The sequence below is a fragment of the Sturnus vulgaris genome, chromosome 1 (assembly GCF_052056855.1).
Source record: "Sturnus vulgaris isolate bStuVul1 chromosome 1, bStuVul1.hap1, whole genome shotgun sequence".
Lineage (NCBI taxonomy): Eukaryota > Metazoa > Chordata > Aves > Passeriformes > Sturnidae > Sturnus > Sturnus vulgaris.
Window position 1 is genome coordinate 8,463,534 of NC_142243.1, and position 26,735 is coordinate 8,490,268.

General features: G+C 37.0%; 1 protein-coding gene across 2 annotated transcripts in view; it reads right to left on the reverse strand.

Moving 5' to 3' along the window:
* Positions 1-560: 560 nt before the first annotated feature.
* The window catches only part of LMBR1 (limb development membrane protein 1), a 60,376-nt gene continuing 34,201 nt past the window's right edge, over positions 561-26,735 (reverse strand). For both annotated transcript variants that reach the window (XM_014872228.2, XM_088159002.1), the window contains 12 exons: positions 20,050-20,176; positions 19,771-19,839; positions 17,394-17,458; positions 16,275-16,347; positions 10,823-10,903; positions 9,938-10,014; positions 9,631-9,708; positions 9,077-9,150; positions 8,750-8,840; positions 7,231-7,297; positions 2,879-3,040; positions 561-912 (listed from right to left, as the gene is read on the reverse strand). In XM_014872228.2, coding sequence (XP_014727714.1) covers positions 830-912; positions 2,879-3,040; positions 7,231-7,297; positions 8,750-8,840; positions 9,077-9,150; positions 9,631-9,708; positions 9,938-10,014; positions 10,823-10,903; positions 16,275-16,347; positions 17,394-17,458; positions 19,771-19,839; positions 20,050-20,176 — 1,047 coding nt within the window. In that variant the 3' untranslated portion in view covers positions 561-829. The remainder of the gene's footprint in view (positions 913-2,878; positions 3,041-7,230; positions 7,298-8,749; positions 8,841-9,076; positions 9,151-9,630; positions 9,709-9,937; positions 10,015-10,822; positions 10,904-16,274; positions 16,348-17,393; positions 17,459-19,770; positions 19,840-20,049; positions 20,177-26,735) is intronic.

The following is a 26,735-nucleotide window of genomic DNA, read 5'->3' on the forward strand; positions in this document are numbered from 1 at the left end:
CTGTGCTCCTTGCATTGATTCCAGGTACTGCTTACACACAGTAGTTCATCAAAAATTTCACAGGGGGTACAGGGTAGGGGAAGGGACCTCCATAACACAACAGCTCACAGAACTGTGAGAGCTGTGACAGGGGGTCTACACAGCTTTTTACAAAGCATACTAGGCTCAGATTTAACACTGAAGTTAATCTTCATCTTGGACTTCTGTAAGACATCATTTGACCACCAGTAAAGCAAGCTGGCATTTAGAGCTAAGGACAGAGAGCTGCAAACACTGGCCTTCTGAGAAAGCTCCATGACACAGCCTACTGCACCCGAGGGAACTGTGATCTCTCCTGTCCTTTTTAACTCACTCTCAGTAGAGCTGTTTATCTCCTGTCACAAATACCTACTCCAGGTACTTTACATTTCCAGCAAGGGTCATATTGGCCTTCAAGTGTATGTTTTCTTCTTTTTTTTTTAAATCAAGTCCCAAAGTTATTCTTTATAGCTGTGTTTGTGTAACACAGGAGGTACTGTGCATTCAAATGGTAGAAAGTTTAAAAATAAAGATGTGAGACGTTCAACAAATAAAAAGGAATGCATTTTTCTCTTCAGCTTCCAGTCTTCAAGGCACCTCCTGCATTAACTTACTGGGAAATAAACAAGCAGACCAAAAGTTCACTGGAAAGAGAAGAATCTGACACACCTAACTTCCTCAGAAGCATACAGCAAAATGAGACAAGGCTTGACCCAAACTAACAACTAAAAGCAATATAAAAATGCTGATGAGATGACAGGAATGCCATGAGGTTGATGTTTTCAGCTCTGCTGATTGCAGGTGATTGTTATCACAGTGTTTTCTGATGGCCGTTTGCAGAAGGCTTTGTCTCCGAGTCTCTTGGATTGTTTGATAGATGAAGTTTATCTAATCCTGAAAAACATTACAGAATAATGAAAAGCTAAGACTCCTCCTTGTTTCATGCACACAGGTATTCAAAATAACAGAGACAATCCAAATTCTACTTCGTGATTGTGGACTTCACATTTACTGAAGACCAGAACTGATGTTCTGCCTCCTGTAAGAATTGCTTCTGGGAAATTCCCTCAGTGTTGTTTAAGTGAGAAAATCCATTACAGTGGACAAGAATGGAAGACAGAGAATCCTAACTTTCCATTGCTTGAATCACAGACTCAGATGTTAAGAACCAAGTAAGATTTAAAATAATTTACCCGGTCACCTACAAAGGCCTAAATAATTACCTAAAATATTTATTTTAAACTATAACATTTTTTGTAAACCATCCACTGCTCATCTTAAAGTCATTGGGGATGACCAGATCACTTCTCTAAACTATTTAGATGTCTAATTACATTTTTAGGACTATACTATTACTGATTTTTCTCTGTTTCCAGACATTTGTTATTAATGCACAATTCTCTATTGTGAGTGCTAATTCAAGTCTCACATCCTGCCCCAGACAAGCAGTTAAATTACTCTTTTTTGGGCCAGGATAGATGAGAAAAGATGGCAAATTCAGATGTATTTTATTCAAAAGAGGCATGATATCAATCCTTCCTTGCTCGCTCTGAAGTCTCCTATCAAGTCTCGAAAATTAAGGATCAAACCTGGAAAGAGTTTCTTATTCATTTTGTACAGACTACACTGAATGTTTTACTGAAGTGCCATGCTGTACAAAGTTAAATTTCTGGCACTGTTGGAATTGGAATCCCAAAATTAACTGCACTACTAAAAACCAAAAATCTTAATATTCTTATTCGTACTCTTAATTTGTGAATTTTTTGGTCATAGGCCAATTTTGATTTTGATTCTTAGAATTCCACGGGACAGTTTTTAACAGACATCGTTTGTGATGTACAGCACTGAAAATAAACCCAGTTTGTGTCAGGAATCTGCACATTTCAGGGTTTGTGACTCCCTACTTGTGTCAAATCCAGTGATTTGCCTGCATTTTTATGTTTCTTAATCTGCCTTCAACATCTGTAATTTTTTATTAAACGCTTTAATTATTTTACAACAATTTTAAACTGATCTTCCACCTGCACTCTGGGAAGTGCTTGGATTTTGTTTCAGCATCCCAACTCTGAAAGCAGTGAAAACTAACATGAGTAACTTCTAGATGATGCAAACTGAATCCTCAGTTACAAAGAAACACTAAAGTTTCACCATTAACCCTCTCAATTTAAGCAAATACTACTCCAGGGATCTAAAGAGAGGAGCTTTGTTAATTAGTAAAGATAAAATGAGGCAACAACAATAAAAAAATAAAAAACATTCTATCCTCTTAGTATCAAATGTGTTTCAAGCCTTTCAAGAGTAAAAGAAATATTAATGAAAGAATCAAGGTCAAGAAATATCAATGCAAAATTTGATCAAATTTTTGATTATATCAGGTACAGGTTTTTACGCAGACAGTTACTAAGGTTCTGTACCTTCTGTATAAAGATTTTTTTAATAGATGTTCAAAAAAAGTATGTAAGTATGACAACAAAGCAGTTAAGATCTCTGCTAACTATTTTTAGGGAACTAATAAGTTGCTTTAAACAAAAAAGAAAAACCCAACTCATAGACAAGCTGAAGTTTTAATTTGGACTAATTGCTCATAGCAATGAGAGTGTTTCTGTGATCTCCAAAGACCAAAAATCCAGCTGGAGATCAATAAGTACCACAGGCATATTATTAAAATCAACATTGTACCTTAGCTCTAAACTCCTCAAAAAACACAACAATATTCATCCTCACACCTTAACTTAGAGAAATTTCCGCCACAAAAAGTATTCTGTGAGCAGTGACAGAACTTTACCAGCAGCACATCAAGGTGTCAGTGGTGGTGACAGAGAATGGTCAAGCACACAGGGAATTTTCAGGGCTGTGTTACCTAATGCCTTCAGGAGCTCTTCTCGCACAGCAGAAGTGAACTTTCTGACCAGACACAACGTTGTCATGATAGCAAAGAGCAAGTTGTAAGATAACACAATATAGAAGTTCCCCAGCCAGTTGAACCTTCCAAAGTCTCCAAGGAGATCGAATCTGGTGATTCCTGTTAAATTGCACGCAAGATTTAGATCAAAACATTCTTTTTTTTTTTTTCCAGGAAATGCAAAAATTTCCTTCTATTACATTTACATTTGGATGCAAAATTCTTACAGACAGCACACCAGAAGACACATGGTTAAACACACAAGACAATGTTTGTTGGTCACTCTAAAACTGTAAGACACCTTTAGCAAAATGTTTTTTAAACTTCATAGTAAAATGCTTGAATAATGGGAGTTGAAATGAATTATCTATTCTAGTTAAGAACTATTTTTATAATTTCAGTAAATATAACTGGAAAAAATCAGCTTTAGTATGAAAACTGCTTGAAACCTCAGTTTCTACAAAGTCTTTAATGATTCCAGAACAGAGTGAAATGCACCTTGAACTTTTTTTAAAAAAATACAGGCAGCAAATAGCCTTTCTATGAGACCCACAACATCTTATGGTAAAAACTAAGCCTTTCAAGTGCTCTTCCAGAGCACTGCTTTTGAAACCAAAATTTAAAGACATCTTTCCAACTGCAGTTTTTCTCCTGGATACATCCACCACTACAGCCATGGAGCATTTGCACAGAAGGAAAAGAAGCTGAAAGATGGTGCTGACAGGTTTTCTTCACAGGGCACCTCCAACCCTGACACTTGGGCTTTGTGCTGATCAAAGGCCTGTCAATTATTAATTAAGTGAACAACATTTCTCTGAAGCATGGAAACATCTAGAAGGTGTAGGGCTCATGGTAGAAGGCAGAAGAGGAAGAACCACAGGTTGTTCCTTTGTCAGGTGTCATGGAGTACTGCACTGAACACATGGCAGAACACTGAGAACAGCCATATGACCATTGTCTAGGATTCAAAAGCTGTATTCCCAAAAAACCTTTGGCACAGACGATGTCAGAGGGAAGTGTGCCCTCACAACAGTACAAAAGCAGGAAGCTGACCCTGTCCCAGAACTAAAATGGCAGCAGCAAATGAGGCAATCATAGAGTAGCCCTGGCTCTGAAACTCCTGAAAGCTCCTGATTTTCTATCATCTTATTTTGAAAGTGTTTTGGGGCTTTTAAAAAGTGATTTCAAAAAAGTGATTTCAAAAGTGATAATAAATTAAGAGACAGATTAAAGGGTCAGTTTCATTTCTTCCCAGGGTAAACCTGACACTTAGGAATCTCACTGTACCTAGATACCCAAGACTTGCAAGCCAATTATCACAATGTTAAAAATACACTTCTTATACTCAGCATCGGTAATTTAAATTAAAACACGGGAATTGAATTTGGTATCTAAGGAAAAAATACTGAAATGAAAAGAAGTTTCAAAGGATGAAACCAAACAATCACTTATCAAAACAGCAAGAGAGGCAGGGAGAAATACTAAAAAAGCACAGAAGGTCTTAGCACAGAAAGAAGCAGCCGGCTGTCTGAATGGTAAAGAGTTGAAGGACAATAAACACAGAGCTGCTTTCCCACTTGAAGGCAAACAGTGTCCTCAACATCTCCAAAGCAGCAGTGTTTTAGTCAAACTGTGGAGCCACATAAAAATTAAGAAAGTCAGGTTTGAATGTATAGGCTTCCAAAACTTGAAAGGAAAAGGAACAAAACAGGCAAAGCACTGGAATCGTCTGGAAAAGGAATAACATTCCTTGACACAGAGGTCCAGAAGAACAGTGAGCCACAGAGCAGTGGTTACAAGGACAGAAATGAACCCTGACACTTCTGTTAGAGTAGGTGGGAAAATTATTGTCCATAAATTACATTCAATTTCTTCTTACAAACAGAAAAAGTCACTGCTCATCAGAAACGTGACACAGTAACAGTCTGCAAACTCATGGGAAGAAAAGGTTGAAAAGATTTTGATGACTTTCTTGCAGAAGCAGTATCTACTCAGCCCACAGAGAAAAACAAGACTTTTAGTAACTCTTCAGTAATTGAACAAAAAAACTTGCATATCTAGTAGCACAAATATACACACACAAAAGCTGATCAAATTTTACCAAATAAACTGTTAAAGAATTCTGCAGGTTAAAAACACATATTAGGTTTTAGCACACACAAATAAATTTAAAATCCCCATTTATTTGCACATAATACTCAAGTGTAGAATTCTAGGAAAATTTCCATATACTAGAAAGTTCAACTTTCTCTTGGAATTCTTTGTTTTTGTATTCTTGACTATTAAGTGCCTTGTTCCCAGTTTGTTTCTCTGTCATTAAAAATCTGGTGCTCGTGGGAAACATTTCTGAAGGGCTACTAAAAGGCTGAAAAGTTCTGGGAAAATATGAGTTAACTTATTTAAGTAAAGTAACTTATTTTAGTTTAAAACTTTCCTGGAGTTCTAGAAGAATGACAGATTAGACATATCCACCACCTACATATCTAATTAGAATGCTCTGAAACATGTAAGAAACTTTTCTATTTTTAAAAGTTGAAAAAGGTCAGTGTATGTATTAGATAACTTTTGCTGTTTCACCTTTCCCATAAGGATAAAGTCTAGTCTTTTCTGTATAGTCTAGAATCTCGCTTTTTTAATAAAGAGAAAAGACTATGAATCTGCTTAACATATTTATTTCTTTTCATCTATTCAGTGCCACAGGGCAGTGGCATGTAGTGCAACACACATTGATATTTTTGCAAAGCACCACATGACTCACTGTACTCTAATACACTCTATTAATCCTGTTTGGACAGCTGTGACTGCGCATTTGTTAGCTGTGTGTTAATTGTTCCATCTTTTTTCTTCTTTTATTTATCTCTATGGCAAACTATTCAGGAATTTCACTTGTTAGTCTGGTTTTTAAGTGAGTTTTACCATTAATCTGTTTCCTATGAGACAACAATGGACCCAGCGTGTACACTTACTGCCACAGAATCTGGTTATTATCAACTGGTAATCTCATGGATCATTAACAATTAATTTTATTTTCTTTTAAACAAGTCTTGAATGCAGTAATTTAGTGGACACAAACTTATGTTACAATTCTATTCTAAAACAGTGATTTTTCTATGTAACATCTGGCTCCACATGCTAGAATCATTTCCCCTCTTAGACCTTTATCATACTGGTTATATTTTAAAACTGCACTGCTTTAAGTACTTAAATTTTTCTTTTGCATTTTTGTGGAGTTTTACTATAGATTTTTTTAACTAAGTTCTAGAATGTCTATTTTAGGATTCAACACTCCAAAATGCATTATAGAGTGTTTTTCCATTTGCTATAGAAATGATTTATAATTTATTAAAATGCCTCATCTGTAGATATACATAGCATGAAAATATACAGTATAATTTACTGGAAAATAATGAACTACTCTTGATTCAAGAGTATCCTGTCTGAAAGGAAAACCAGCTTCAGAACTACTGAGCACACACTGCTGGTCTGTGGGCCTGAGCTCAAACTTCTAAGCTTGTACTTAAGACTTGTACAGCCCGAGGTGAAGATTTTTGTTTTGTTCTATTTAATGTTCCCAATGAAATTCACATTAGTTACAAGGATTCTGTGCTACTTAAAACATGTAATAGCCTTGCAATTTAACTTCAAGAACTCAAGCTGAAGATTACCTAATTAAAGTGAAGATACAACACGTCTTTCCAACTGCTTAAAACAGCTTAACAACTTCAAATGCTACTGCCAATCCTTAGCAATAAAATCAAGAGTTCTTCTACGGTAGACTCCAAATTGTTAAATTTGAAAAATGAAGTTAAAAAATACAAGCATATTGTTGTAGAGAAAATGAAAGTAGCTGGTATTACTGTTAATCAAAAACTTAATAAATGAAGAGTCATTAACTGTTTTTAAAAAGCCATTTGCACTCAATGTTACCTCAAATTTCAGTCACCCAATCCCAAAAGTATTGCACTAAGCACTGATTTCACAGTGAACATGAAACGATTTCATACTGCTCTGGACAATCAGTTTTCCTACCTTTTCATCTCACAATCTCCTGTTTTAAGAAGTTTCAAATCTGACCTTCTTAAAATAATATATTCTCTAAAAAATGTTTAGCATCTTTTTCTTTAAGGAAAGTATGTTCTGCAGTTCATGCTCATGTAGAAATGAAGGCCACAGATACACACTCTTTCCACTGAAAGTGATGGCAAATAAAATACATACAATGGGAAATACAGCTACAGGGTCTTTTTTCTTGTATTTTTAAAAATTTGATTAAACATCTTTTATTACAGTGTTACTTCTATTTCACTTACCCAGTGTCCTTGACATCACTGGCAAAGCAGAGCTCAGCACCAAGATTGAGACACAGTTTCCAATTATCTGTTTGAAAATGACAAATAGCATTTAAACTATAAATGGAATTGCTGAAGGGAACACAATGAAAAACAGTGGTCAAGATGAAAAAGAATTCCTAAAAGGCACATTCATTCTTCAAATTGAACCTAAAGCAATTTACAGTAACATATTGTTAGTCTTGCTGACTGCTGTCACTCCTCTCCACATGGTGTTAAACAAGACGAAGATGATCCAAGAAGAAAATCAAATGTGTATTCATGTGCTTTTAATCAAAGTGTTATGTATGCTCACATTCAAAATTATTCAAAACAACCACGCTGCAAAGCATCAACTGTTTACTTACTTCCTGTGAATGTTTCATAAAAGAACAATTCCATGGACTTAGAATGGATGACTGATACATCAGCTTAAGCCTTGGATGTTACTGCTTGCAGGATTAGCACTATTTAAAAAATTACAACAAAGAGCTTCCTTTCAATTCAATGCCTGTTGTCTACTTTAAATAATACGAAAAAATTCACAGCTGTTAAGATTTTACTCTTGTTCTTGTAAGACCTTTAAAAAGAGTAATTGAAACTTTCTTTCACAAAGGATCATTTTCTTCAGGTCTAGTTCTATCGGAAGCCAAAACGAAAAAGAAAAAAGAAAGAAAACTTGAAAGTAGGTAGACATTTGTACATTCACTATTTATTTCCACACTATTCCTGGTGTACTGCAAACAATCAATAGGAAATATGAAGAACATTCCAAATCTCTACTAATAACTTTAATCATTCTGTGTGCATACCCCCTTTCTCACTTCCAACAATTTGTAGAAAAAGTATCTTACTCCACTACTTAAAAAAAATAGAAACAGTGAAACATATTGAAAAAATAATTAAATTCAACATCTGTTCCTTGGTTACTGATCACTTCCCCATGTCAGTTGTGGGAATATTTTGCCAAAAACCTAGGCATGTTTCTCCAAATCAGGTAACAGCTTTGGTTATTCTAAAGCCAGTGCTAAATTGTAGAAAGTCAAATTAGCTTCAGATTGCAAAATGTTGCTGAATAGCCATCCTCATTCTTAGTTTCATTATACAAATTTAAATTACTTTGTCTCTATTACTTCTAGCAACCACGTTGTTCAGATTTCAACCAAGCTCCCTGAAGTACAGTTAACACAATCAAAGTTACTCATTAGCAATAAGTTCCTTTTGAAGGAAGTTCTTTCACTTGCTTTTCTATAGCCAGTTAACAAGCTCTGCCATTCCTGGCTTTTTACAAGTGAATGGATGCCATCCAAACTAAACAGAGCACATCCTTTTTCCCACTCATTCAGCATTTTGACAATCTTCCAGTTTGTGTTTATGCAGCTTACAAACAAATACTGATCACTGCAAATGAGCCATTCAGGGCAATTACTAAGAGAGTCAGTTTGTCTTGGGTGGCAAGACAGACAGGAGGGGGCCATCCCCATCCCAGACTGTACCTTACCTTTGTCATAGTTGTGTCATCCTTCCTGGGAGTGAAATTCTCAAAAAAACGAAGACTGTAGAAGCCGACGACAGAAGATACCATAAGATAGCTGTGAGAATCAAGGAAAAAAAGAACCTGCAAGGAATGCAAGTTTCACTCAAGTTCTCAGCAGTCTCTGAAAAGTCTTAAGAACTAAAGAAAAAAGAAACAAAAACACTTCAAGTGTTTGAGAAGGACTGAGCTATCTCTTTCTTCTTTCCAGGCTAGTGTCTTAGTGTATTACCAGTGTCCCAGAAAACTAGACAGAATACTTGTTAACAGACAAGATTTTTTCAGAAAGGATACAAAATCAAAATGATTTCAAGTGCTGCTCCCACAAAGCCAAAGGTGGATAAGGAGGCATTTCCTATTCCAGGTCCCTACAAGGAAAAGATATTGCACAATTAAATAAGACACATACAACGGTTCATAAAGTTAACTTCTACTAAGAACAAAACATGTAACATCTTATATGAAATACAGCCTCTTCTCAATTCAGTGTTTCAGGGGCCTTCTGATGTCCCACCCTCCAAGTCCCCCCCACCCCATGCAATTGCACCAGCAGCTTTCAAACTGCAGTGAAATGTATTGCAGAGACAAAACTGCAAACTCCAGATTACTGATCTGCTTTACTGCATCACTGTATCTACATAAAGCTTCTGCACTATTTTAGTAAGAACTCACTACAACATGACATGTAATAAATGCTTGTGTGGGCACAGGAATGAAACCTAGAAGCAAAGTCAAGGTCAAGGTTCATTAATTTCCATGTTATTAAAGCAAAAGCTCCCACTTGCACTTCTCCAAGGCCTCCAAAGCTTTACTAAAATTATAAAAATTTTAAGAGAAGATTACTTTACCCCTGATCCCTTTGGCATTGCAGTCTCATCAACCAACAGGTAAAGAATGTTGAGAGCGACTAAAAGAACTGAAAAGGACTAAAAAAAGTAGAAACAATCTTGTTATTGAAAAGTATTCCACATTTTTACAATCTACACATTTGTCCTCACCAGACTCCATAATGTCAAGTTCGTTTATTTAAATGGTCAAGAAAAGAATATCAAGATTGTTGCTTAACCATTCATCTCAAAAAATTTAAAACTATTCCCTCAAATAACCAAAGAACTCTTCATACTTTTTGCCAGGGGAAAAAAAGAAAATTCTTACTGTCTGAATCAGGAGCAATATCATGACAGCTGGATAAACTAAATTCCTTTCCCAAGCAGAAGCTTTTTTCCTCCGTTCTGTTCAGAAGAGAAAAAACATAAACCTAATACCATAGATCACCTTAGAATAAAGCAAGTAACTATCATTCAGCTATCTGTAAGCTCACTATAAATATAAATAACAACCATATCCTGACCTGGAACAAACATCAACCAGTTCATAAGAACATCCACCCTGTAGAGCTGTACAAAGCAATGGCAAAAATATGAAACCTCTCAAGAGAAAGGCTGGGGAGACAGAGACAAGCAGATTTTTCTTACAGGCATGTTTCCCTGTAACTTTTTTCTTCCTCTAGCACACAGCAGTTCCACAAAGTTTAAAATCTGCTGAATTTACAAATACATTGTTTACATGTATATTTTAGCATGTCCCTAAAGAGACAGAACAGAATTTCGGATATTTAAATAGTATTGTCCTCTTGTAGGGTAGGAAAGACAGAACTAACTTAACTGGACATCATTAGCATGTGCAAGGAAAGAAAACAAAACAAAACGAAACTGTTTGAATTTTACAGAAATAATTTGAACACAAAAAGGAATGTCCTAGATTAGCCCAAATATTCATAAGTACATTATACACAAAAAGATCCGTGCAAAGAAGTGTTACCATTTATCTAAAACAATGTTAAAAATAAGATCCAAATCAGACTCCTTATTTAAATTTTTTTGTTGGAGTGATGTAATGATTTCATGTAATGTATTTGCAAATGCACAGATTTGGTTAAGAACAAACTGGAATCAACCAAGCAACTGCTCCAAACTAAATGCAGCACCTTAAGGTCATTTAGTAAACTACAACCTACGTGAAAACTAGAAAGTTCATTACCTAGATTTGTTTTCTTGCTTTTCACTTTTTCAAGCTCACGTTCCAACTCTACCGTCTGGTATTCCACTGTGGAAGATACACCTTTTAACACAAAAGACATGATTTTCTTTCAGATGTGACTGCCAAGACACACAGTGACAATTCTGATTTAGGAAGCATTACATTAGCACTTGTGACTTTAAACTGCAGGAGACTCTTCAAATACTATTCAAAAACAGCAGAGTTCAACACAGATTTCAGCATCATCTCCTGTGATCCCAGCCTCTTTTGCTGATACTGAACTTTCACACAAGTCCCACGACCAGACATAGCGTGACAGACAGGATGTCTCAAATGCCTCATTCTTAAATCCCTATACAATTCCTGTACCAAGATGTAAAGAATCCCCAGATGCCCTTCAGGAGCATTATTATTTAGCAAAAGTGAACCTTAGCCTTTAAAGTGGCCACAGCTCCAGAGTCAGTTTCTGCCCCTCTCTCCCTCTCCTCAGCAAGCTCAGTTTCCACACTGCTGACCCATCTTCTGCTCACACGAGTTTGCCTGCTCCGTTCCTCCATGCCACAATCAGATATTCCCACAACCACCCATGAGAACAACCTCTTCCACTTCCCAGTTTATAACACAGACATGTCACTGTTGTGCAACTCCTCATATTTTCTCCTGTACATCAGCTTAGCCCTAACAACCATAATTTTTATTCCTTTCTTCCTGCTAATTTTCTGCCTAAAAGTTACTCATCAACTTTTCTTCCTAACCCTACAAAGCCTTGAGGAAACCCAGTCCATTTTCTCTCTCCACTCTTTTTCTCTTCAACCTTCCATTCCCTTCCAACCACTCCTCTTTCCCAGTACAAGCACACTGGGGTTTCCCTCCTTGATGCCAGCTCCTTTACAAACCCTGCACAGTGTTCAGGCACTGACACAGCTCTGCAATGTTGACTAGAGATGTGCTGTTTCAGTTCCTATCCAATTATTTCTGTTTTAGTTTTCACTCTCTGCAATCACAACCTGGAAATATTCTGCCTGGGGTAAGTTAGAAACACTCTCCACTCACCTTTGTTCACAAATAGAAATGATGAAAGTGGGGCAATCTCATCTGAAAATAAGTTTTTTTCCCTGTCTATTCCAGGCCAATTTCACTCTGCAATAAGACACCATGGCAGTGACAGCTCAAGGTATTAAATCCTAAGTCCTCTCTGTTGTTGTTTTGCTGATTTACATTCACACCCTTCACCTGCTGGCCATTTCCTGCCCTCGGCCCCACCTTTGGCCATCAGCTAACCTGTAAAAGCACCGTGCTCCACGTACTTTTTTAAAATTTCTAATAGATTTACATGAGATTAATATTCTTCTCCAGGCTTTTATCTTATATTTGGATCACTTGCTTACAAAATCTAAATAGCACTTAGGCTGCTGACACAGCAACACTACTTTGTAGTCCAGTCTCATTATTTCCTTATTTTCTGTTGTCTTCTCATGTGTCCAACAACTTCAACACAAGAAAAAAGGTAACTCTTTTTATTGCAGACTATTAAATACTGATTTGTTCAATGCAGTCAGATCATCAATGAAACATCCAACTGTTTAAAATTTTAAATTTTTAACCGAATTAACTGTTTCTTTCACACACAGTTTTACATATAACATGTAACTTCTGTGCTATGTCTAAACATTTATCTTGAGTATCAGTGACATAAAATGAATATGGGGTAATATTTACAGGGTTTCAAATATATAAATATCTCTATTCTCAGGACTATCCAGTAAGACCTACAGACACTGTTACATTACATCTTATCACTTTAAGTGTCTGAAATACAAATGTCAGTTTCATTTCACAGTGTGGGGGTTTTTCAGTAATCATAATACACAGGTTTTCAAAAAAAGCCTTTAAAAAAACTCCAAGCTAATTGTCACTATAAAAATAAGCTTTTATGATGATGCATTCCCCCCAAAAAAGTCTAAAACATCTGTTTTAGGGAATGACTAATTACTGTCATGGAAGCAGTTGAACAAGAAGGAAAACTCAAGTCAGCATCTGATGTTTTCTTCTTCTCTGAAACTGATTTAGGAGTCTCTGAGGAAAAGCTCAGTTCAACATATATCTATGTTTTTTTCTTCCCTCAATATAAAAATTGCTCCAGCTCAAAACACTGATTTCATGGGAGTCTATCCAACAAACCAGCATCAGAGTAGGTCCCCAAGACCAGGTCAGTAGAAATTCTGAATCATATCTAAGTGCTGTTGTAGTGCCTCCTTAAAAATAGTTGCAAACAACAGGTTGCTATACAAAAGGATATTTTACGAGAGGCAAAGTTTCAGATCAGTCAAAAGAGTATTTGAAAAGGATGCAGCTAAATTCTTAAAAGCTCTCTAACATTAGCTTTATTTCAAACACGCACAAAGTTCAATGTCAGCGCTGTCTAGCCAATAAATCAAATTGGTAGACGAGACTTGTTTGGACTAGCAATGAAAAGTTAGAAGGGATTCTCCAAGAAAGCCACAAAGCAGCTCATTTAAGGTCAATTTAACGGTATTATTCTGTTTTTCTTCCAGGCCCGACATAAGATTTCAGTACCTCAAAGGAAATTGTAAGAGTATCTATTTGCATTCCCCCAAGGTGATTGGCAGTTCACCACCAATTAGTTCAAAATTACACTGTTACTAGTGTGCAATAAAAACAACACCTTTCATCTTTCTTACATAGGTAAGGATACCTTCAGAGCCAATAACTTTGATCAAGAAGGTATTTTTGATCCTACCCCACCCATCTCTTTGGATTCAGGAAAACTAATAGCTGAAGGCAACTTTTTTCTTTTTATATTAAAAAGTCCCAGCTTTATTCTTCAACTGTAGGAGTGATGTGGGTACTGAAATATAATACACTGGAAACAAACATTTTCCCAAAGCCCAGTATCTCTTCAATAGATAAAAATACTAGGGTAGATAACACAAACTTTCCCATCCCTCCTCCTCTGATTTTCAGTTAGACACTGCAGACACCTGAGGAGGAAGAAAATTAGTTCCCACAAAGAAGATCTACAGTTTCACAGATAGATTTATTTTCAAATATGAAAAGCTTTACAATTATCAAGTATCACTTAAGCCTCTGCTCTGGTCCTCTTCATTTTAATAAAAATTCAACTCTTTAGTTATACACATAAATAAAGTATATATTTCAGAGCACTTTACTGCAAACCTGCCCAGGAGGGTTACTTAAGCACCACGGATTTCCACCAGAAGAGTTGCAACAGCCACAGCAGAAGAAGTGTGTAGCTGAATGTGCCTGCTGTGATACAGCAGATACAAAGAGACACAATCTGTGTGCTAAAACACAGATTATGGCCTCTAACATCACAGCACGACATTTACTGATGTAATTAGCACACCTCCATTTATACACACTTTTTTAAAATGCAACAAACACAGTAAACATGACCCTTCGTAGTTCTGGCAATAATGATGTCAATGTTTCCGGCATAATTTGTATGTATTAGAAAGACTTCTGGAAGAGAAGATGGTTTTCATGCTTGTCATAATGAGAACCATGCTTAAATTTACTAAAGTAAAAATCCTGCAGAGCATCTTCTTGCGCATAAAACATCTTTCCCCAACTACATGCCATATGCAAGTTTAGATTTTCATTTACTTTTCAGCTTAAGTCCATTAATTTTCTCTGCATACCAACCTAGGGGTTTTTCAAGCATTCCTTTAGATGGGGGTGTCCATGCCATTCCCTCAGCATTGGAAACAGTGGGAATTCAGTTCCCCTCCTGTCTCAGGACATTTAAGCCCTTTATCTTTCACAGCTCAAGAGCAGGCTGGTGAGTGCTCCATGGAATATGGGTGGGCTGCAGTTCCACTTTTCACTGACTACCAAGCCATGTGCTGAAAGAGAATCCAGCCTCTTGGCTGGGGTTAGCGGAACTCCCAGAACACATCCTAAATCCATACCCAGTTAGTAGATGCCTACCAACAGCCTAGGCCCACTCTACAAGTGATACTAAACTGCAATATAAGCAACAGTTGAGAGACTTCTGCAAGAAAAAGAGCAGCCAAGCATCACCTAAATAATCACATTCCCCATCTGAACAGCAGACCCCTCTCTGCACTACTTCCAATAGATGCCTGAATAACTATTGAGTCATTGCTCTGTGTTGTACACAAGCAGAATCACCATGACAACATAAAATATTCAGTAACAAATATTTTACAGTTCCTAGCTAACATCAAAAACATAGAATGATTATCATTACCCCATGACAGCTTCAAAGACACTCACTGCATGCACCCTTCTGTGTGCCTGTGTGTGAATGCACATACATACGTGTATCACTATAAACACCTGAAAAGGTGAATGTTATTTTTAAACTGAAGTGATACCTTCAGCACAAAGAAGTCACTACTCCTCCACAAATTTTAAGCACTGGAATAAAGATAACCACCATGTTCTCTGCTCTCAAAGGTACTTCCCCTGACCAAACAAATTCGAAAGGAAACTTAATGAAACCTCTGAGAAGGAGAGATAGAGATATATGACAGAAGACTGAAAAGCAGGAAATTTTAACAATTAAGGCTAAAATAAGCCATCATGACACATACATTGTTGTGCTGTCTTACATGAAAATGCCTCGGTTTTCTGCAGTAATCGTATAAATTATGCATGGATGGCTTATCCATGAAGTTAAAAGCAAGTCACAAGATTTGTACAAAATGATTTCCAGCTTTATAGAACCAACACATTTTCCATAATTGGTGCCTGCCATGTTGCACCACTCCTTCCTATTCTAAGCCAAAGCTTAATACTGTTTTTAAATACTTCATAACAGAAACACCTTACCAAGAAATGCAAAACTGTAAGACTAAATTCAGTAAGACCAAAAACATTTTTGTAATTATTAATTTTCATTACTTATTAATAGAATGTTTTTAATTATTAAACTCATGAAATAACTCCTGGAATACAAAGGAGTGCTCTGATTTTTAATGGATTACTACCTAAGATTTTAAATAACAATCAACTGAAACACAAAAAAATCTTCCAAATTAAAAATAAAATTCGTATTGCAAGAAGTCAAGCCTCTTGCTAATATAAGTTCATTATCCTTCAAACAAGGCTGAAACAGAGTCATTTACCAATCCAAACTCTTTTGCAGTATGGGTGGTGGGTCTGGACAACTACTCAATTGCTCTCTAGGGCTCAGAACATCCCCACATTAGAGAGCTGACAATTCAAAAACAAAACCAAAGCAAAGCACACATACTCCAGAGCCAATCTTGGAAAACCCGGTGAGGAAACGTACATCAGCAACATTTGTTACAGGCTATGATATTGAAATTTTCTGTTTTGAGAGAAGAGACTGCACAACAGTGAGACCAATACTCCTAACCAGAACCACTCTACTCTAAATACTGTATCTGAGTCAGTGCCATTACAGCTACAGCAGACATACCATTAAGCTTCCTCTGAATTGCTTCTTCCTCTAAAGTGATGATATACATCTGCTCATCTAGGTCTTCCAGGATCTGTATTTGGAAATAGAAGCATGAACTGAGTATCAGAGACACTTGTTTTCCTGAATGCACTTACATAATCAGGTTCACTTTGCTCCAGGAGAAAATTTAAATATATAGTCTACAACTTTACAATACTGACACAAGTAAGAACTTCACAGAAGATTACTCCATTTTGTTATCCAGTTGCATCTTTACTTTCAGCAAAGTTACTGTTAAGGTAATATTTCAAGTTATGGCTTTTATGTTCAATTTCAATCTAAAGAGACAGAACAGTATGTCTGACCTACATTCAAATCGTATCAACCTTCACACTCAATTTAAACAAAAATAACTGAAGATTTTAAAACATTGTATTAAAAGCAACTTTTCACATAAGCCAGTATTTCATGCAAATATAAACCAAATAAATTAAGTCTGTCTACCTCTGCTATCAGGTCCTTTGAGACTGAAGATAAAAACAGTAGGTATTTTCTTTGTATTTCCAGGATTGAACTGACTAATGAAAAGGAATGCAAGATCTAAGTGCAACCAAATTTTAGTAAATACAAACCAGGATATGTGACACCCAAGACACCAGAGCACTTGTACGTGGTACAAACCTCTCCCTTCCCTCACAGCATTCAGAACATGAACCAGAGTATCTGAGTGTAACAAGCTCTTAAAGATGACAACTACCCACATTTCACCCATCTGTGTGCACCCCCAGGTACCCTTCTTGTTATCCAGATTTTGTTTGCTCTTGTATTCTTGGCTCCTGAACTCAGAATATGCCCACACTTTTCAGGCACTGGTAAAACACAGCAGGAAATACTGGCAATAAATAATACTAGTAGCATTGACATAAATTGAAAAATCAGAGGAAGTCTGTATTATTTTAAGAAAAACTTTGGAAAAACCAGGCTTTTGAAAAACGTGGAATGAGTACATAAAGAGTGGTTATAGAAACTCTGATGAACTGAAGAGTTCTGTAGAAGTGTAAGCATTCTAGAAGAAAGTACCCAAACACCATTCTACCTTCTCACAGGTAGCACAGGACAGAACTGTGTGGTACTTACTGTTGGCTTCACCAGCAACTGACCCATTACTGTAAACATCCGCGACAGCCCCACTGGCGTGCACACTGCAGGGGAAGGAAGAGCATGCCAGTCACTTGTAACTCAAAGACCAGGTTTTTTTATTTGGATGCTTAATGTGCTATTCCACATATGAACATTTTTTGGTTTTGAAAAGAACTGCAAGAGCTTCAAGCTTCAATATGAACATTTAAGCACATTGCAATCACAAAAATTTTGAACAAGACAAGCATCTCTCCCCTCCAAGAGCTTAACTTTTGAGCTTGACTCTTTTAATTAGTTATTTATTCGAAGTATGTTGCACCAGAGGGTATACCTTCACCAATAATTTCAGCAGTGCCAGGATGCATTCCTGGGCTTTAAGATTGGATTGCCTACATCAGTAAATTGTTAGAACTATTCCTGGCATGATCTGCCCTGGGCCAGTTAACACTTTTCCAAATGATTCTCAGTGCAGTTCTGGAGTTGAGGCAGTCCACGGACCATTATCAGGAGCCAAAGCTGCACAGACACCTGACAGCTGCAGCATCCTGGATGGAATGACACTGGCTGGCCATAGCACTGGAGAACATCTTGGGCATGTTTCATCTTTTAGCACACGTGTAGCTGCAAGGCCAAGAAGCTGCTTAACTCTGAAAGTTATCCTTCAGCTTCCATTGATGGTAGGCTCAGCTACCAGACTTTAGGTTACTTTCTGTGAATAACAACACAGGCTTTCTGATCCTAGCCTGTGATGGTTTTCAGGAATGCTTCTCAGGAGAAAGGCTCAACCATGATAATCGAAAATTATGAGTGGAAAACAACAGTTTAGGAAGAACAGCCTTCAAATACTGAAATGTGCCAGAGATGAAGGAATTAACAACAATATGGATGAGCATGTACATCTATAGTTTCCATTACAATAAAACATTGTTGCCAAAAAAAGAAGACAAGAGTTTATTGTGAAGATTGCATTTATTTCTATTAACTGGTGTAGCGACTGTGTATTACAGAAAAAATACAAGAGTATTCAAAAATCTAACTTTTAAGCTAGTCTTCCTTTACTGCAGAAGAATCGTGCAGGAAAAAGAGAAAAGAAAAATGAAGTGATGCTCCAAATCACCACTGCAACAGGCTTTACTCAAACACTGCTTCAGCAATTAAACCAGCTGAAGATCTAAAGTTCTAGCCCAGCAGCTGCCCCTCTGCTGTATACTGCCCTTTCAGCTACACAGATCTAACAGCTTGGAGGGCCTTCACCTCAGTGATTTGCTTAAGCCACGTATTTCCAAAACCTGGCACTTAGTAGCAGTAGTTTCATGAACTGGTTTACAACAGCCCCAGAACAGAGGCTGAGTTTTCAGCTCTGCTGAAGCAAACTACAGGGCAGATTTGAAGTTTTGTAGACCAATTTCCCATTAAAGTGTTCAGCACGTCTGTGATGCCACTCTGGAACAGCCTGCATGAGATACTGAGAAGCACATTGTTAAATCCTCCCACCTTCCTCCAAAGTGGATATGAGAATCTGTAAATACAGAGAACCTAAGGAGACTCACCAAGGTCTCTTTCACAGATCTGTTTAAAGGGTAACACAAATTACCATTCCCCACTCTTTCTCCACATTGACAGCCCCATGTAAGCTTTGAACCTGTGAAGCTTGGAGAAGAAATGAAACCATAGTCATCTAGAAAGGGAGATGTTCTGTCCCTCTCAGCAATTTTCCAGAAATTATTCAAGGAGGGGGCTGAGATTGTAAGTGGGATTTGGAGCCTTCCATCATGTTTCTTATTCCCCTAAACATGGATGACTGAACTCTGGTTAGGAGCAGTCAGTGTAAGGTTGGGGTTTTACTGCATTTATTTCAAATGCAATTGTGTAACTGACCTGCAGACTGGCCAGAGACCAGCTGTGTGATTATGAAAGCTGGCTGCACTGTCTTCCAATTCCTGCCTATACAGCAACATTTTCAATTACAAAAGGAAGAATGGTAGTTTACTGAATATAGGACAAAATGTTCCAAAATAATTTTCTCACCATACTACCGGCCTCCTGGAGACATTTAATTTAAAAATTGTGCTTTTCTTTGCAGAATTGAGTCCCTATTTTTCAACTACCTGCTTTAAGAAGTTAGAAGTCAAACGTGTTTTGAGTGAGGTGCAAAGTTTGTCAGAAACTGAAAATATAAGGTACCATTTATTTAAACTTCAGAACTCAAACCTAAAATTCACACCTAAACTTAAATTTAATCAGAAAAAGAAAATCCCACTCAACTTTCACAACCAAAAAGTTTCCTTTAACCATTAAAAAAATTGAACACAATACACAAAAATCTCCCACCATAATATCATTCATCTTTTGGAATAATGAGGAAAATACTTACACAGAAGTAACAAACATCCCATCAGTGATATACAAGAATATAAATAAGGGAGGTAGAATTCCCAGAGGTCTGTAAAGAAAACATTGAGCACAGCTTTAGCTTATTACCAAGAGGCTACTTATGTCATAGAATTTAACATCAAAATGGTGCTGACTGAATTAAGACACCTTCACGACCTCTGCAATATTCACACAGCACATACTAGAAATACATTTAATGGGAAACCTGCATTTCTGTATTTACAATGAAACTGAATGAAGGCTCTTTTGCATTCCATACCATATAAAGACTCCATACTGGCAGCATCATTGTCTATGAGTGCTGAAGCCACCCATACGATTCCAAGGATAAGCAGTGCAAGAAGAATGAGCATTACAAGGGTTTCCAAAATCCGTGCTCTGATGCCCTATGGGCAGAAGAGGGGAGAGGGAGGAAAAAAAACACAGCCAAGAAGTTTGAATCTGGTATTTTCAAAACATTTTTTAAATTACAAATAAATAGCAGATCCTTCTTCCTAAATACATACTCCCATCTTATTCATGTAGACAAAAGGGTAACATGTAATGCACATTTAAAAGATAGTGCATAAAAAAAGGAAGTACTTAGGGCTTTATAGTGCCCAGATTGCATTTTTCCCCTTAAACCCATAGAAAAACGTTTTAAATTGCATATGCCTTACAGTTCTCATTAATCTCATTATTCCATAAAGTACTCTTTATACCACATGATTTTGTTCGAGCATTTTTAAAAGATGGATTACTTTTCTAATACTTTCAGCAAAGAAAGTGGATTAGCAAATTTTTATCTATGATTCCAATCAAGGGAATGGAAAGCCAATTATGGCAAATAGCCAAATGGCCCGGCAAGCATTAAACCCTGCGCAGGTACAATGCAGCAATTCCCTCAAATCCGCCCGCAGCCGTCAGTCTGCGGAGCCCTCCAGTGCTGCGCTGCGGAACTGCTGCTCCGGCTCGGGCACAGCTCGCACCCTGCTCCGGATCCATCACACTCATATTCAAATAACAACCTTACTTTTTCTTTGTTTGTCAGTGTACATCTCCACAAGCGAATCCAACTTGTTTCTCACACAGGTTCACCCCAGTTTGGGGATATTTCATTTCAAAGACTATTTGATAGTTAAAACTAGAAGATTTGGTTTTACTTTATTATTTTTTCTATTTTTATCACATCTTCCCTCACTTCTTAACTAGGGGATTACTTAAAGGTAATCTTTATATGACATTAACCCCGAAAATTATGCTCTCTACATAATCACTGCATCCAACCATGAATGAGGGCTCCAGGCATCCTAACCATGAGCACCGATTTCTTGTAGCACACCAGTTCCTCTCTTCCAGTCCTCTGCAGAACAGTAAGATTACCTCTGACAACTCACTCCATTCTGCTCAGGGCAGAACAATTTCTGTATTTCACAGCACACACAGACTAGGATTCACACTCATTTAAATATAGTGAAATAATAATACTTTTAAGAACTTTAGTGAAGTGATAGTTAGAAAGGTTCTGTCATAGACACTAATGAACACTTGGTAATGGTCCAGGATAAAAAAGAAATTAAGACACTTAAAGCACATAGGTAAATACTTAATCTCAATTAGGCACCCATAAGACTGTGCCCTATGAAAACATTAATGTTCCAGGCCCATTAGTTCATACTTACATACATTACAGTACCTGCCAAATAGCTGCTATTTGAAAGGAATGAAGGGTACAGAACTTTCCCCCCACGCACATGGAGAAAATCTCTGGAGAATCACAGAATGATTGAGGTTGGCAAGGACCTCCAGAGGTCACCTGGTCCATCCCCTGCTCAAGCAGGGACACCCAGAGCTGGTTGCCCAGGAATCTTTTGAGTACCTCCAAGTTTGGAGACTGCAAAACCTCTCTGGACAACCTCTGGCTTCATTTTCAGTAAGACAAGCTGCCCCCTGGAGTACTTCTGTTTTAAGCCAGTCAAATTTTCATTTGACATTTACTTTTCATTGGCCAAATAATGCTAGGATTCTGACCAAGTTGAAGGAGTAAAAAAAAAATTTTAAAAGTCACAAAATACACAAAATGTAATTAAGCTTGAAATTATGTGTAAATTTGAAATTATGCTTAAATGAAATTATTATTAAGCTTTAATTATGAAATTAAGTGAACAATTGAAATGTAAATTAAGGTGGTGGGCTTTCATACACTCACTGCTATACACTAAGAATATCGCTATGACTTCAGGTTACATTTTTGCACATGGGGAGAAAGGGGTGAGAAAGAAATAAGTACGAAGACCTGGAAAAATATATTCCATTTAAAAAAACCTTGTCTAATACAAAGTCTACGATTAGAAAGACTATTAGCCACTCAAAGATTAGAAAATTTGGATCTGCAATCAGGAGACATTTTCATCAATGGAAACAGATGAAGCAATATAAAGCATGGTTGGTTGTTCAAATATTCCCTGAAGATATCAGAAAAACAAATTTAAAAAAATCAAGAGTGACATGAACAGAGAGACGGGGCTCAGAAAGCACCCTCGCTTTTGAACACACTGGGGTTATTCCTACTCCCTAGGGACATCAGAGAAGAGAAAAGGCTGTGTCCACTAAGAAGGAGAAAGAGATGAAGTGGAACACAAAGAACAAAATTATAAGCTAAAAAGAAAGGCAGAAGTGTTGAAAATAGTCTGATCTTTGGTCTTCAATTCATACATAAACTTCTCTGCCTGTCAGTAAAGGAGAGGGACACGTTCCCAGAATGGACTCAGGATCAGAGTTTGGGGAGCATGAACACCTGCCAGTTTGAAGGAAGGTAGTACTTCTCTTTCTCAACAGTGATTTTGGTTTTAGTAGCTCTCCACTTTAAAGTCTTTTTACATGAAGGTATCTAGAATAAAACATCAACTGTTATTGCACTACAAGCCCATAGCAACATCTCTGGTAACTGCTGAACAGGAAAACAAAATACACCCAACACCTTACAAATTCTTCCAGATGAGTTTGAGATGATCCATAAAGCAAAAGTCACTCCTGAACGTCGATGCCCTGTGTGGTTCCCTACTGTCCCTAAGCAGAAATCTGACATATTATAGGCTGGCTGACATATTAAAGGAGTCTCTTGTGGAAGATGAGAAAAAAATATGATAAACAAAAACTTTTGGAAGCAAATTACTATAATCCAATAGAAATTGTAATTTAACTGTTTATCAAGAAAAATGGGGTAAAGAACTGACAGATTATACCCTCAAACCCCCCACCTTTTTTTTTTAAACTTCAAAGTTTCACAGCTTATGAGTCCACAGCTCACCTACATTTTCAAAATCCTCCTAGCTCTTTAACATGAGCACTTAACCAAGTGAAGTATTTTATTAAAGCAAAGATATTTAACACATCAATCCCAGCAGACTGCAACTTGCCAAAAGCCCAGTAATATCCATCATCTTTTCTCTGCACTAATGGGGGAGTGGAAAAAAAAAGCATTTGAAGCTCTCAAGGTTTGCCTACAAATAAAAGCTGTCCTACAAACACATTCTAAGGATCTTGTGGTTTGTTCAGCCTTAGAGATATCTGACTCTCAGACTTCTAATTCTTTAAAATTCAATTGTCAAGACATTCAGATATTTTTAAAGCTTAATCCTGAGCTACTTATGCTGCCTGGAGCACCAGGCCTAAGGGTTCATGTTTCCAGAAAAGCCTAATTTTAGCAGGAAAGGTTTTAATTATTTTAGAAGTGTTCTGACAAATTTTTAATTGCTACTCTGGAAGGCATCATCAAAATCTTACCATGTTTCTTTTCTATTATGATTAACACAGATAAGTCATCCCAGATGACAAATAGCCAAAAGATATTAAAAAACAGCACATGGCCAAAAAAAGGTAATTCTTCATCTGAAAAACCCAATGAAGTACAAATGGCAACAACAGTCCTGAAGGGATAACAGATGTCATACAAGGAACTCAGCATAATTACCAAGGAAACCACCTCTCCTCTGCAGTACATTTTGTTGAGGGATGATTTTATGCCACTTACAACACATTAAGACTTTTCCTGCTATATGTGCTCACACATAACAACTAGAGACTGGTTTTACTTTAGAAGATAACGTGTGGTGATAGGTCCTTACAGCTTTTCAATAAGGAAAAGGAAAATTTCTTGATAATGGAGACAAAAGTGTTGGGGTTTTTTTTCCCCCCATTGAAAATTCTGTAACTACTTTGAATTATACAAATGTAACAACACAAAATGCTTTGTCATTAATCTGGTACCAGTAGCAAGTGAAGACCTTGCTCTGCACAGTGGCTGTCCACCAGGTTTCAGGCCTCTCACACAGCCAACAGCTGGCACAGAGATCTCTCCTGACTCACAAAGACAGAGCATATCAAATCTCCTGCCTGCTCCTCTCTCCATTAAAATCCACATGTAAACTCTGGAAAGTTTAAAAGGAAATCTCTGACAACTGCCATTCTAGCAATGCTAAGATAAGGTATGCACCATATTCCAGGAAAGATAAAATTATCTTCTGAGCAGTGGCACAATCCTGGGCCAGCAAATCACAAGTTGTTATTTTTTGGGAAAGAATAATTAAATAAATGAAAGCAATCAAGCCATTTGTTGCCAATTTTTTGCTCCACCAGTTGTGATGAGCAACACAAACATTTTTCAGAAATTTAAGCATAGTTTTTAATGCTGTCTATTGCTATATGGATTTTAACATATGTAGAGATATTTACCAAGAGTTCTTTTGTTTTAATGCCAATCAATGATCCTTTCAGTATGTTAGCATCTCTTTTTGCAAGATGCAAAATTCCTGGTAAAGTGAAAGAACTACAGCCCCATCCTCACCTTAAGAAAAAGCATTTCTTTGTTGGAACATTATGTGGCTATAGAGATTTTGATGAACATTATTAGCTCCTATAAAATGGATGTTTTTGGAGCTACATGGCCAATGCGGGACATGGAATGGCTTTTATTAATTCTATATTTTAATCTGGTTGCAAATTGTGCAGAAAAAAAAATAATAACACAGCCTATCATCAATGAAATAAAAATTACATGTTACACTCAAACCCAGAGAGTGCTAAGTAAGTTTCTATGGTGCTGAATATGTGAACACAGTTCTGCTTGGACATCTTGACCTCTTGCAAGGTAGGCAAACATCACTTTTTACACCATGCCCTGACCCATGGGGAAAGCCTGGGAAACATTTCTGCAATCATGGCACATTTAAAGTACACATGACACCCATTGTTCTCACGTGACAGAAAGGAGTCTTAGTAACCTCAAGATTTGTTCAGTGAGGGGCTGACAGCAACAAACACACATGATAACATCTGCAGGAGAAGTGGAGGCACTAAAAAAGGGAGATGTACACTGGGTATGAGGTTGAGGATGTTATATATTAACCTCAATTGCATTTTTAGCATGTGACACCCCCTCTCTCTTAATTTGTTAACTTTAGTGAAGAGATGAGTGTCAAGCATTTCACCCATTTCTATGGTTTGACACCACACTTGGAGCAATCCATGCTGTGACCTATTCAAGGCAGTCCACAAACAGGTTTTTAATAAGTAAAGGAGAATAATGTTGCCTGATGCAAAATTGAACACATTTAGCACACTGATATTTAGTCAAGGGGTCATTACCTCATGAAACTACACGAATTAGTAAGTCAAAAACAGATGCTGTAGTTTTAAGAAAACTCAATTTTAAAAATGTAGCTGCTAGTTGAACCCTCATGAAGCAAGCTAAGAAAATTTTAATCAAGAAGTAATATATGCAGGCATCAGATTCAAGTAAGTAGGGGGAAAAAAAAAAAACCACATTAACATTTCCTTGCCCATACAAGAATCAAATACTTCAGACTATAACTAGCATTGACTGTGTCTTCTCCCACACCACCTCTTCCCTCACAATCTTCACAGCCTACAGGGATTTTAAGATTAAAATGAGCACTTTTCATCACAAGTATATTTTAAAGTTTGTATTTATTTTCCATGCAATACTAACACGAAAAAATCAGGCATAAAACATTCCCAGCAACTTTCAGCTGATTTTTCTGTTAATATCCTCTCTCAAATGTTTTCACAGTTGTTACCATGCTGTCAATGGAGCAAGAGTGGGCAGCCAAAATACTGAATCAAACTTAACTGGCACACAGGATAAGTAGCAAAATATAGAAAATTGTGAAAATCCAGAAAAAGGAAAATTTTATTCAAAATAAACCAAAATTATTTCTTTGGGTACTGGCTGAAGACATGTTACAGTAAGTATTAGAGTTATGCCTGCCAAGTTGGAAGTGAAGGACCAAAATCTCTCAAGTAGAGCTCAACAAATAGATGTCTTTACTTAATAGCCTGGTGAGGAGGCCATCTATGCAGGATGCAGTACATGCACTGGAGTGACTCCCCTACTAAAGAAAACTCATCCTCCTTTCTTCAGCATTCCAGAGGAGCATCCAAACCACAATGTTAGAGCATAGTTTGGGGTCCATATCCAACAAACATTCCCATCAACATCATTGCACACAAATAGTGAAATAGCCTAAGAACCTAGATGGACTCCTTGCAGACTTGAATCCTTGCAATCAAGATTAAAAAAAAAAAAAAAAAAAACAGTTCTTTCTCACTTTTTTCCTTAGGATCTATTTAATTATCCAATGCAAGATAGACTCCAGTGAGAATGGGAAGGTGGGATCCATTTATTGCCTAGCAGTTAAGGCACTGTTTCAAATATATGGATTGAAATTACTCAAAGAGCATACCCATGGTTCTTCCACATTAGGCATCATTCTTGGAAATTTAACATAGAAATAGTACATTAGAAGTATTATTCCCTACAAATTTTATATCAGAGCACATACCAGAATACATACCATTTTCTCAAAATGAGGAAAAGCTAGACAGAATAGCTGCCAAAATGCAAGCACACACTATCTGGAATAAAATGATTACAGCCTACAGCTG